General features: G+C 35.9%; 1 protein-coding gene across 4 annotated transcripts in view; it reads left to right on the top strand.

The window, feature by feature from the left end:
• The window catches only part of TRAPPC9 (trafficking protein particle complex subunit 9), a 467199-nt gene that overhangs the window by 154243 nt on the left and 299342 nt on the right, over window positions 1-13614 (top strand). For all 4 annotated transcript variants that reach the window (XM_085221735.1, XM_085221734.1, XM_085221737.1 and 1 more), the window contains one exon: window positions 6750-6860. In XM_085221735.1, coding sequence (XP_085077861.1) covers window positions 6750-6860 — 111 coding nt within the window. The remainder of the gene's footprint in view (window positions 1-6749; window positions 6861-13614) is intronic.

Raw genomic sequence — 13614 nt, 5'->3', positions numbered from 1 at the left:
TTAGCTGCATCTTCACTGTGTGTTAAGATGCATTCCATCCTGACAAGAGATCCTTGTAACCTTTTATCTGTGCTGGTCAATAGGGGCACCTTAGCTTGATGCAGCTGCACTGTGCTACAATGTGCAATCTGTTGCCTAATTTTGATTCAGATACCAGCCCTCCTGTCAGAAGAGGTGATGTTCTGTCAGTTAGCAGCCATACTCTGCTGGTTGTCATCGTACACTCAATGACCTGCCAAAAGGACTGATGGAAAAGACTCATGCTTGGAAGTTGTTTGCCTCCGGTCATGTCACTGTAATCCTTTATTTGCTTATTTGTTTTTGAAAGGAAATTATTATCCTGTGATTACTAATCAAAATTGTAGTAAGATAGGCTCTGCGTGCAATGTAGGGTACTTTTTTTCTTTTCATCCCTTGTCATTATGCCATCTACACAAAAGTAAATGAGAATCATCTCCAAATGCTAGAAAATGTGGATTTGTAGATGAAGACCATCCATAGTGAAACCAGGATACCGCATTCCTTTTTGGGTAAGGCTTGGTCTTTCCCTTCCATTCTACAAATTCAAGATGATGAGCAAAGTAAATTTTTTAATTTTCTTAAGGCAGCCAAGTTTTCTTCTGATCTTAACACCGCCTTACAGCTTCAGCTGCACGTCTTTTTTGGCAAGAGTAGAGGCTGAGACTCTGTCCTTGTAGTTGAGTCAGATTAAAAAAGAAAAAAGGCGACACTGCAGATCTGACACTGTGAAGTCCAAAAAGTGCCATTTCATGTAACTGTAAGTTCATTTCCCTTTGTAGCATTAATATATTTCATTTAATGCAATGATGTAGTGCTGTTAACAAGGGATCAGTCCGTAATAATGCCTAAAGTGTGCTCCTAGTCTAAGAATGTTCCAGTGCTCCACAATGTTCAATTCACTTTTATATTAGAAATCAAGACAATTGAAAAAGAAACCATGCTAATTCAATTTCAAGTAAAGCCCTTTTGATTGCTTAGACTGATTAACCATTTATAAAAACTGTCAAGGAGTGGGTTCGGTAAATTTTTCTTTTGTATTCTCAAGACTGGATGTCTTTCTAGACTACATTCTTTATTTAAATTCACACAATTGAGCTGATGATATATTTTAATGAGTAAGAACTCATGACACACAGATGTTTAGGTCCAGTGGTTTAAATCATCTTGCTAACCCTAAACTCTGCTAATAATATATGTTGCAGTGAGTTCATGGAAGTGCAGCAGATAGTAGCTTACAAATTGGGAGCATTGATTTTTGAGATCAAAATGTTAAATACGTAGAGTTTGGCAAATGAAGATGTGAGAACATAAATCTACAAGTATTTATAGATGTGCTGGGAATATTTAGCATAAATGAGAAGGTTTACAACTAGGAAAGGTCGGATGAGGACAATTCTTAGATTATGTGAAAAATCCCTTTTAATAGTAAGATATGTGAATATCTGAGTTAATAATCTAAGGTGGAAAGATTCATTTATAGGGAATTCAGCAAAAATTAAATGGAAGTAAGCAAACTATTCAAAACAAAATAGCAACAACAAAGATCCTTAGGATCTAGAATTTATATTCTAAATCATTGTTTTGCTGTGTTATATGAAGAGACTGTGCTTGTTGGTGGATCTGGAGAAGTTGGGTTGAATTCCAGCCTGTGTTTGCCTGTTGTCATTTCCAAGTGCTTCTCTTCTCTCTCTGACATCATTTTGAACAGGGATTTTGGGTATGACCATTTAAAAAGAAGGCATGAAAGAAACAAACAAAAATGTGGGTGTGAAAACGTTCCTTCATTTCAGTTGATGGCAAACTAAGCTGAGTCAGGATGCTGATAACTTGCCAAAACCCCTCTCAGTGTTTCTTGTTTGAACTGACTTTAGAACAAAGCTAGAAACAGAATGGCAACAAGATTATTCACAGCAGTGAGCTGTCATTAGAGTGCGATAGCTGCATCTGGTTTGTAATATTGTGTTAAACGTTACTGAAGTATATCCTCTGATGTCATTTCAGAGTAGGTCGGAATAGTAATTGCAATACCCCTGAAAGAAATTTCTAGATCATAGTGTAGTTGCCTCTTGTCTGAGTTCCCATGGCCCCACTTTTGTGACTGTTTCTGTAATCCTAACACTGTAAGGCTTTTAATACATGGTTTGATTCATCATGTCACTAACTTCTCTTTGTGTTACGTCCCGGGTTCTATAAAGGAAGATAATAGAAATTAATTTATGCAATAAATCTCTGAGACACTGTAGAATTAAAAATAAATAAATCTTATCTTTTAGAGTTTGAAGTAAGTACTGACTTAATTGTGCACATTATTCTGAGACCTTTAGATTATAATTCATCCAACTGAAAACATCTTTCTAATTCTAGCTTTCGCCTGCACTGCTTCCTGAGATTCAGCCTTTCATGGTACTTATAAAATAAAACCTTGCATGTGAAACATGCACTAGATTCTTCTAAAGGAAATACAAGAGACAAACAAGGAATATAATTGAAAGGGAAACTGTTTGCAGAATGTGATTTTTAGCATTTTTTCTCTTAGGCTTTGAAACTGCTTGATTCAAAACAGCAAGATGGGAACCAAAGTAAAATCTTTTCAAGAACTTAACCCAGAGTTTGTATACATTCATCTCTGTTTAAACTGATCTCTTAATACAATGCAATATGTGCACATCATTTTGTTCAGAAAAGATATCTATTTCCATTTTCTGATGTGTTTTGCTGGATAGTTTCCCAGGAAAATGAAGTTTATATGATCACTCTAGGTCAAAATCTGGCTAATTTCTCCCTGTGGCTTACCCTGTACAGCCCTTCCCAATCCGCTAAATATTTAGTGTAAAATATTACCTGGTGGTATATAGTTTGTTAAAAGGGGAAGAAATTGGGGTAGTTTAGTAAAATAAGAAGATATTGAGCAAATGTTGGATAGTTCTTCCCAGTTCCTAGAAACACAGGCTTATTACTGCTTTTCTTCAGCCAAAAATTTTGGTGGACTGTTATGATCTGTAGTTAAATCATCTTTGGATTTATTTATTAGTATGAATGTTCAATTTTTTTTTTTAATAACCTTACACAGTTCTCAAAAAAACTCATTTACCTCATGTGGAGGCAATGGCTGATGGTCTCAGATTTTTCTCAATCGCCATGAAATTAATCACCTTAAAACAATATGACATTTGAAATTTTTCTGGTAGAGAGCTTAGTTTAAACAGCAGATTACTGAATTAAACTGTGCGCAGTAGTTCAGCAAATTCTTGCTGGAGTTCCTTTATCACCCTTGTGTGAGTATGATTTACTTCTAAAATATCATTCACTGACACTGAAGTAGGTCATTTCATTCCTGTCTTTCAAAGAATGGTCTTCTGTAAGTTTATCTGTAGTGAAAATTGATATGAAGAGGGAATTAGGCTTTCTTACTAATTCTTTGTTTTCCTGGAACTTTCATTTTTGACCTGCTTGTAGCTCAGCTTCATTAGTTCTACACAGTCCTACTGCTTGTGACATGGCAGAAAATAAAGAGAAAAAAGAAACTTTTTCTACTTTCCAGGTCTTAAGTAAATTGCTCTTTAGCAACTTGCATACTTTTCTTTTCTTCCCCTTTTATTGTAGTATTACATATAATTTTCCAGAGTTTATATTTTGTCTTGTTTCCAGTATTCAGAGCTTGTTTCAGTTCGTATATTTTTGTAACCTGAAATTGTTTTTTATTGCTCTAATAGTTGATTTGGTGCTGATATGTAATTACCCTGAATTGTGATGTAGTATTTTCCTACTGCCTTCATGTTGCCTGCAATCATTTTATACCTGTATCTTATTATTTTTCAAGTACTGTAATGATTCTCTGACTTTTATTTTTTCCTGAAGATTTCCCTATTTAGCTGAAAAGTGACAAGGAAAAAATATTTCCCCTGTACACCTGTTTTCTTGTGGTGTTCGTAAAGGGTGAGCAAAGTGTCGTGACAAATAATTTTTACTGCATAATCCAAGAGTTTTTATTCAGGAATTGTTAGAATTAGTGATGGTATTCACTTCTGAAGGTCTGCTGGTTGTATGGGTCCCTTATATTTATAACACCAGTTTTATTTACAAAACTCTGATTCTGCCACCAAAAACTGTTGTACAAGGCTTGTATGAATGTTATTTCAAACAACTGTTTGTTTCTTTCTGTGGGATAAGTAAAAAATTGCTTCCATGTTGAATTTTATAAACAAAGAAATCTCACTTGCAAATCATGTCTTAGCATCTGCTGGAGAGACAGAAGCTTTCTGTGGCTTTGCAGGGCTCATCCACTCCCAGCAGTGAGATGGAAGCCTGGCTTGCTTTCTCACTTTCTCATTCCTTGCTGATAACAGGTTGGCTACTACCTCTTGTAATCGTTCCTTTTATGTGAGCTGTATAGGCAGGGAGTTTCTGCTAGAAGCTGTGACTCCTTATTTGTTCAAAATTCATGAGTTTTGACATGTTTGCTTCAGGCACTCAGATACCTTTGTGCATTATCTATATTCAGTATTCACTGGAATTTTACCTAAAAAGAGCAAAAACCCTTAAAAATACCAAAAAAGCACCTCTACCCTCCCACCTCTTGTTTCCTTTCTGCTTTTCCATAGAGGCATGGTGCTGTACCCAGGCAGTGCTTGCTTGTAGCTCAGTGCTTGGTTGCATGTGGTGTTGCTGACACTTGGGGCTGAATCTCATACTTTTAAGAATGCACCATCTCAGGGTTCTGCATGGCATCAGTGCAGTTCCTCCTGTATGCGCCCTGGAAATACTCTCTCTTGATACTCAGAAAAGAATTGCATTACACACCAGAGGACCTTTTTCAAAAGTGGAAGAGCAGCTCTTGTACTCTTGCATTGTCAGAGCTTAATTGTCTCTGGAATGACTGGAGTTGAATTGAAATTCTTATGCAGTAGAAGTGTACTTGGTTACCTGAGGCTCTTGACTGTATCTTACAGAGTTTGAATGCGTGTTACTTGAAAGATGGCTCTGGCAACCCTTATCTTACCACTGTGTTTCTCTTTCTTCCCTGACCTGGTGGGTGACAATCCTGCCCATGGTATGGAGTTGGAGCCAGGTGATCATTGAGGTCCCTTCCAACCCAAGCCATTCTGTGTTTCTCTGGTTTTATGATAAGTTAAAGCTGCTAATGAGTTTTATTTCTGACATCCAATACAAGTTGCTTTTCCCTACTTAGTGTCTGTGCCAGCAATTACATGGGTTGTAATGATCTGTAATCTCTGTACAATGGCTATACTACTTTATTCTGTAATTCCCAGTGACAAGTCACCTAATGTTGTTATAAATACATTTAAGCGTCGAAGTCATTTATAGTTATAGATAAATTATAGTGATGCTTATGGCTGGGATATTTTCCTTGATTAAGTAGCTTCTGAGGAAGTTTTGAATTTCAGAGTGGACTGATAAAGCATTATCATAGCTATCTGATTGCATTTGGCATTTTCTATCTGATTCTCTCAGATTTTTTGCTTCATTTGTATTACATTATAATCTTCACTCAATGTTCCTGTTTATACATTGTTTCACAAAGAAGAAAAGTTTAGAAATAAGACTAAAAATCTACAGTTAAGATTCTTTTCTGTAGCTCTATCAATACTATTTCCAAAGATAACCAAAAACACTGTCTGTATATTCCCAATGAATGCATCTAGGGAAATTTGGATTTGAAAGACAGTAGCTGGTTAATATAAGACCATCTGTTAGTCCTGTCTGTGTGTTTCTTTCTGTAAGAAGGGACAAAGTTGTCTCTTCTGGAGTGCTTGGTGTAATGGAGAAAGCCAACATTCTCCAGCCTGTGAGCATAATGGGGCTAGAGGAGGCCATGAAGGTGATCTGAGGGCTGAAGCACCTTCTCCACAAGAACAGGATGAGAAAATTGAGGCTCTTCAGCCTGAAGAAGAGAAGACTCTACGGAGAACCTATAATGGCCTTCCAGTACCTGAAGGGGGCCTATAGGAAAGCTGGGGGGGAACTTTTTATAAGGGCAGGTAAACAAGGGAAAATGGGTTTAAACTGGAGGAAGATTTATACTAGATAGTAGGAAGAAATTCTTACTGTGAGGGTGGTGAGACACTGGAACAGGTTGCCCAGAGATGTTTTAAATGTTCCCTCCCTGGAAGTATTCAAGGCCAGGCTGGATGGGGCTTTGAGCAACCTGGTCTAGAGGGAGGTGTCCCTGCCTATAGCAGTGGGTTGGAACTAGATGATCTTTAAAGGTCCCTTCCAACCCAAACCATTCTGTGATTCTATAATATGTGGAACTGCTCCCTTACAAACTGAGAAGGATTTAAAGTTTTGCTGCTTAAAAAGATAAATGTCAAGGTAGTATGAAGTAATAAAACCTGTCTTGTGTGAATGCTGCAAGAACTGAATAAAACGTGTGGCTTTTTCCCATAGAAGTGAATCTTAAAGCAGCAGAGCAAGAATATACGCAGATGATCAAATGCTATAGGACTTAATATTATTGGGGTCATAATTGTCATGGAACTCTTTGGATATATGCTTCTGTCAGGTTTTAGTTTTTTAGAAAAGATATTTCTACTAAAAGAGTAAGATATTGATATAAGGTATCTAGTATCTCTTGAATATATGTGAATATATGTGTATTTCTATGCAAGCATATATATTAGTGTATAAATGTTTTTTCAGATGTATGTATGATTGTTCTGTGGTGTTTTATTGACATTGTGATATCCTTTTTCCCCCTGCCTAAACAGCACCCGACAATGTCATCTACTTCTTGATGTCTTCAATTCAACAGAGCATGAGTTGACCATCAGTGCTCGGAACAACGAAGATTTAATTCTGCACGCTGGAGAATGCCAGCGGTAAGTCCTTTCATATTTTGAGGGCCCTGCTTTAAAGCATATTATTTTTTCTACCCTGATGTTGATATTTGGGGCCTTTTTTAAAGGTGTTTCATTGAGTACTTTCTCAATTTAATTTCTTTGGCTTTGAATCTAGTAAAGGATAATAAATAATAGGGTAGGTTGTGAATAGGCATGCGGATATAACACTGACCCAACTAGTTCAGTTGTGTTCTTAGTAAATGTTTTAATATGATTTTCATGTGCTCTGAACATAGTTCTGCTGCTGTTAAAATCAGAACCCAGTAGATCTTATCCTTTCCCAGTTTGAAATTCTCTTTTCTCCATATAGTTCCCCAGACTTTTTATGGGGAACCAGAACCAGAACCAGAATTAAGAAAAATAAAATTGCTGAATAAGCAGTGACAATTTCTGTAGTAAAAGCATTCTAGAATTAAGTAGGCTCTTGTATGTATTGTATTTACTTCTTGTATTTACTTCTTCCAACCCTGCTGGGTTAGGCTATTTTGTACCTAACTACATCATGAAACACTTATTTACCATATTGTGTCTGAATGGAATTTCTACATCTGAATGTGGTCTAGGTATTTTGTTGTTTGGTTTTTCTCCTTCAGATGATCATTTTGCGTAGATAACATCATTTTACTCTTGAAAAGATGAACCATGAGAAAAGATATGTTTCAGTTTGGTCACAGACATTATCACAGTTCTGTTCTTTGGGAGAGTTCTCTTAAGTCATACAATTGATAAACATTTAAAAGGAAATACTTCAATATATTTAAATTTCAGCCTGAATATTATTTCAAAGTAGAAATACATCAATTGCAAGACAAGCAATTGTGAAAAGCAAGTACAAAGTATGTAGAAATATCAGTAATATCATGACAGAAGGTGTTGTCTCAAGGTTAAATTTTGTCAACTTTTCTTTCTGAAGAAGTGGACAGAAATAGTGGTAACAAGCAGTGCTTCTTCCTTTTCTAATTTTATTCAGAAAGAATTCACTCTTTTCAGAAAATCAGACTACTTATCAAAATGTGCATATTCATATGTGTTCTCTGTATATTTGTGTATGAATTTGCAACTCACAGTTTTTGGGACAATATGTAATAAACAGGAATGAAGTTACAAATAGCTTTTTATAATTACTTTGCATCTCCTTGTTTGAATTGCTTTTGTTTTCCTACGGATTTAATAATTGAAGTTTACATATCCTGAAATCATTACATTTTAATGGGTAAAAACTCTTTCAATAAGACTTTCAAAACAGTCATTTAGCAAAGTGGATTTTGTAGCTCTTGGAAGAATTTAAGCCTTTTAAGGATATTGATTTTAATCTTAATGCAAAATATTTTATTGTTTTATTTGTGTTTAGGAATTGCAGAGAGTTTTCTACCACTTCTAAACATATTTGTTATTTCTTGAATGATAAACAGTATAACTTTCAACTATGTATTTATAACTATATATACATATATCTAATATATGTATGTATTTGTGACTGTAAATATAGCTCCTGCGTTACTTGGAGGTTTATTTTTTATTCTAGTGAATTCTCTGCAGGGACTTAGATGGAACATACACTGAGTCTTTAAATTAGCCAACTCTTTCTACTGTGGAGCTTTGGATAATTTAAAAAAACAAGAAATCTTCCCTTTTTTGAGGCAAGGGTCCTAGATCTTTATTTTATAATGTAGAACTGTCATTCACAGGGTGTCACTTTTGAACCAAATGTTTCTAGTCCAGATGTACAGTGTTTTTCACTAAGACCTACTGTTAGGATATCTTTTTTCATCTCCAGGCATCAATTGTTTTTTAATTTGAGTGATATTTGAGGTGAGGCTGTTCAATAAAGGTCTTTTTTCCCTCTTTCCCTGTACCTTCCTGGTTCCTTCTTCATTCTTTGTATTTTCCTCATTCCACTTTTATTTAAAGTGTAACTTTTCCTTCAGTTCTTACTTTGGTTACTAGTGATTTCTTTTGTAATTTACTCTCCCTCCATCCATCACCATCATTTTGAAATCTCCTGTCCTGATGAAGAGTAGGTTCTGGGAAATTGTTTTCTTCATCCCTGTTCTCATTGCTTGAGATTGTGTTTATATTTTCTGCCAGCAAACCTAAAAAGAAGAATAATGGTGCTTCCTGCTTACTGTTTGCCTCTTTACTTCCCCTGGATATTTAGAAACTAAAATAACTTGGAAGTCTCTGATGCGTTGTTTCTGCTTTCTATATTATGGAGCAGGAATTCTCTTAGAAAAGCTATTGGAAATTCCAGTCTTGAGATAGTTTTCTAGACTAGTGGAGCTTTCCATCTATAAAACTGTTTCTTGCATTGTCTGCTGTACATGATTGAAGGAGGTTTGCTGTAAATTAGAAATATTTTCAATATAATCAGCAGTGAAACTGAAATTGTTTATCACAGTGATGTGGGATTCAACAGATTGTTAAGAATTAGAGGAATACAGCAGCAGGCAGCTCCGGGAGGGAATTTTATTGTGTACATTAACAAAGAAGTGTTGCTAGTAGCAGTGATTTTGGTTTATTGAAAAACAGGTATGGTAATTATTGTGTTTCTTACTTGATTATCAAACCATTAAAATTAAGTTTCATGACAACCCTAATTTATCTGTAAATCACTTCATAATTTATGGTAATAGTTGTTACCACGTTATGTGCCCCAACATATCTCATTTTGTACAACATACCATACTTCACCTTTACATCTTCATTCTGTGTGCAGTGTGTCTGTCAACGAGAAGTGGCAAACATTACAATCTGTGGAAGATTAACAAGGTAGTGGTCTGAGTAGCTGAATCCTGTCCTCTGTCTTTGTGGTGTAACACAGCTGAGTTTTCTGAGTCCTTTGTGTTTACACGACTTCACAGTTAGCAGCTGCAAATGTAACATTGTTAGATGAAGGTCTATTTTGGCCTTGGTGTGAGGATCATGAGATTCAGTGCTTTCGGCTGTGAGGGAACAGAGCTGGTCGAAAACTTGAATAGTGAAAACAAACAGGACCTTGATAACAGCAGTCTGGAAAAAAGGGTCAAATATTGCCAGCCATGGAGGAGCTGCCAAGGATCTGGCAACTTCTTCACCAGGTACATGAGCGAGATCTATAATTTTTTGAGAATTGTATTTCCCTATGTATAGTAAAGACCCCTGACGTTTTTGAACAGGTGTATGACTGGTATTTTACATCATAAATGAGGAATTCCTCTTATGGTCATTCAAATGACAGAGGCTTCTGGGCAACATTTACAAGATCTGACAAGTACTTGTCATACAATAGAATCATTTGGGTTGGAAAAGACCTTCAAGATCAAGTGCAATCTCCAGCCATACCTACTGTGTCCCATCACTAAGTTACATCTCTTAGTGTTACATCCACATGTCTTCTTTATCCAGGGATGGTGACTCCACAACCTCCTGGAGCAGCCTGTTCTAATGCCTAACCATGCTCTCCACGAAGAAATGCTTCCTAAAGTCCAATCTAAATCACTGCTTTCTGAGTTGCCTGGGCACACTGCTGGCTCATGCTCAGCCAGCTGTTGGCCAGCACCACCGTGTTCTTTTCTGCAGGGAAGCTGTCCAGCCACTCTTCCCTATGTCTATAGTGCTGCATGTGGCTCTTGTGGCCCAAGTGCAAGATGACTCACGTGAATGCTGGTGGGAAACAATATGATAGATTTCCTTCCTTATATATATATTTTTTCCCTCTTCCTTATATATATTTAGTACATAAGTTTGGGAATTGAATAATTAAGTAATTAATTAATACATACCACAGCAGCAAAGTCAATGATCAGAAATTAAGACCTGCAAGCCAAGAATTCTGAGTAAGCTAGTTCATGCCCTTTAGCAGGGTTATAGGGCTAAATGAGTGAGCTTTCTTAAACAATCCACTACAGTAAGTTATTATTGTTAAATGTGGTTTTGATAAGTGAACTTATATTGACCTCAGACTTCTTGAAGTAATTTTTTTTCTTAAATTCTAGTGGCAGTCAAGAACAAGGAAATAATGAAATTATTATTTTTATTTTTATACCTCTCATAGTAGGGTTTTTTTAACCATGAAAAATAAGTTATGTTAAAAATCCTTTGTATGGATACTTAACGAAGGCCAGTGACTACTGCTTATTTAAATACGTTGCTTAATTGGGCTGTGAAGTCTGTGAATATCTGATTAGACCTAATTGGCTAAATGTTGAATTTGCAGAAGGTGACATTACTCTAGAAACTGGTTGTCAGGTTTGTGTTAAATACTTACTGTCTTTTTTTAATAACTGTGTAATAAAAAAAGAATACTAAGCTAAATGGAAGTGTTGTATACTGAAATCTTGAATATTAGTTAGCAATGCACAGGTTTATTGAAAACATTTTAAAATTTGTCCCCTTCCAGAGGGTAGGAGAACTTAAAGATTCTTTACCCTTTCAACAGTAAGTTCCCTCGGTAAATTTGTTGTCCTGTGCATAAAGCATGATAGTTATTACACATAACTGCCATGTCAGTTTTAATTTGTGCTTTTGTTTATGACAGGATATGTTGTTTGTATCAGAGATTGTTTCTTCCTTCCATTGTTGTTATGGTTTATTTTTTTAAAGACAAAGTCATGATGATGAAAGTTCTGTATGTTGTCATTGAGAGAAACTGAAATTTCACAGCAGTTTCTCTGATTCTTCATGTTAAGTACATGGCAAGCTGAAAGATTTTTAGGGAGCTGATTGAAAAAAAAATAAATCAAAGGTTGTATTAACAAAAATAGTTTTCAGGGTAATAGATTATGTTTGCTTGACAGTTGTTAAGTGCATAGTTCTGTTGTGTAAGGCTTTTTATTTTTATTTATTTTTATTAACAGCCAAATCAATGTATCAATATGCTACACAGTTTTGGACTAATAATTGGCTATCCTTAACAGAGAAATTGGAAAGGAAATATACATATGTTTAGGGACGGTTTGTGTAGTTAGCACTGGTCAGGTCCACTTTTCATGTTTATTTCAAAGGACTTAAAAGTTGGAGACGTTACGGATAAGATCAATGAAAATGGTAAATAATAAACAGAACTATGAAGAAGTAAAGAGAAATAAAGGGAATAATAAAGAGAAGCTTTATTTGGGTTGCTCTGCAGTTGAAGCACTCATGGACTCTCTTCCACTGAAGGGACCTGCTTGTTTGGTGAAGTGCAGGAGTACTGTGGTTGAGCAACCAATGATTTTTGGATGGTCTTGGATCCTCAGTGCGGGTGCTGCAAAATAAATAAATGTTATAGGAGAGTTGAACAGGCAAATAAAAATATGGAATGGTAAGTGCGAATTAAATCACTGAGTTCTGGTTGCACGTGTTTAAGAAGAACGGGATCTTGTGATGGAAGATGCAGACAAATAACTGATCAAAATGATGTAGACCTTGAGTTTGGTTTGATATGTACAGTAGAAGTTAAAATATTAGTGTGTTACACAAAGTTGGGGACAGAGAAGGGCTCTCTTTTAATTATTAAGGGAGGTGAAAACAGTAGGTAAAGCCAAAGTGGAGGCAAAGGTCCTGGCTTCTTCTGAGGTGTCCTTTGCCAAATGGCTCAAGACCACTCCATAATTGCAGGACTTTCTAGCAGGAAGAACTTTTTGGGTGCTGTGGTCCTGTATTTGATGATAAGAAAACAAATACCCCTTTCAGGTTTTAACAGCAGTAAATGTGGCTAGCTGCTTGTTCATTTCTCTGTTCCCTCCCCAGTGCCTTTTGTTCTGGATAGACTGTATTTCTGCAGGCAGTGAGCAAGAGAATTGTGAGATTGCTCAACTCCTCATAAGGTTTTTTCCTCTTCCTCAAAAGTAGGTGTAAGCAATTTAACAGCTCTTCTAAATCAGGGGTGACTAACCGGCTGGATGTAGCCTGCATGGTAATTTTTCACTGAATATTGACTTGACCTTAGGAGACCCAATTTGCAATGTTTCTAATATTTTGTGTACTGGGGGACAAATGTGAGTGCAAGCCAAGTTTGTCTCTGACAGAATTTATTAAATGTAATAGAGTGTAGCATAAACAAAGCTAGATGAGTTGGCCCCTATACAAAATATTTCATAGATGTTAGTACACATTTGCTATCCTAGTGTTGAATCTGAAAATCACTCCAAATCTGATGTGATTTAAGAGACAAAGATGGGTACATGGAGTGCTGATCATAGGCAATGCTTCAAAAGCTCTCTTGAAAAGAACTCAAAGTAATTGATTTAAGAATTCAAATTTAGACTTTTTTTAAGGGAGCATTTTCATAGGAGGAGTCAAGCTTGTTCCTTCCTTCATTTCTTTAATACTCAGGGGAAAAATTATTTGTATATTGAATTGTGGATGCTAGACACTTAGAGAAACAGATTTTGTTACTAGCAGTCTTAAGTGGAAGCATTACACAAAGTGCAGACCTATTAAAAATTGGCTGAAATTATAGTACTTTTTCATTTGTTTTTGTACAAGATAGGTGGTAAGAAAAAGGAGAAATGCAAGAAAAATTTTAAGTGCTTCTTTTGTTAGATAACAATGGATCAACAAGTGAAACAGGAAAAAGTACTGCTTCTTGAAAGAAATCATAGTGTAAATCAAATTTTGCTTGCACTTAATTATGCAAACATATTGGTACCTTTGGGTCTTTATTGTCATTTTAGAAGGATAATGTTTCAACATGGAAGAAAAAAAGTGGATGCTGAAAGTTGATTGTTATCAGCCTTTCACTGGACATTATTTCCTTCATTAAATGAAAAAC

This window comes from Meleagris gallopavo, chromosome 3 (genome assembly GCF_905368555.1).
Source record: "Meleagris gallopavo chromosome 3, MGAL_WU_HG_1.1, whole genome shotgun sequence".
Lineage (NCBI taxonomy): Eukaryota > Metazoa > Chordata > Aves > Galliformes > Phasianidae > Meleagris > Meleagris gallopavo.
Note: the sequence above shows the minus strand (reverse complement) of the source record. Positions and strands in the feature narration are given on the sequence as shown.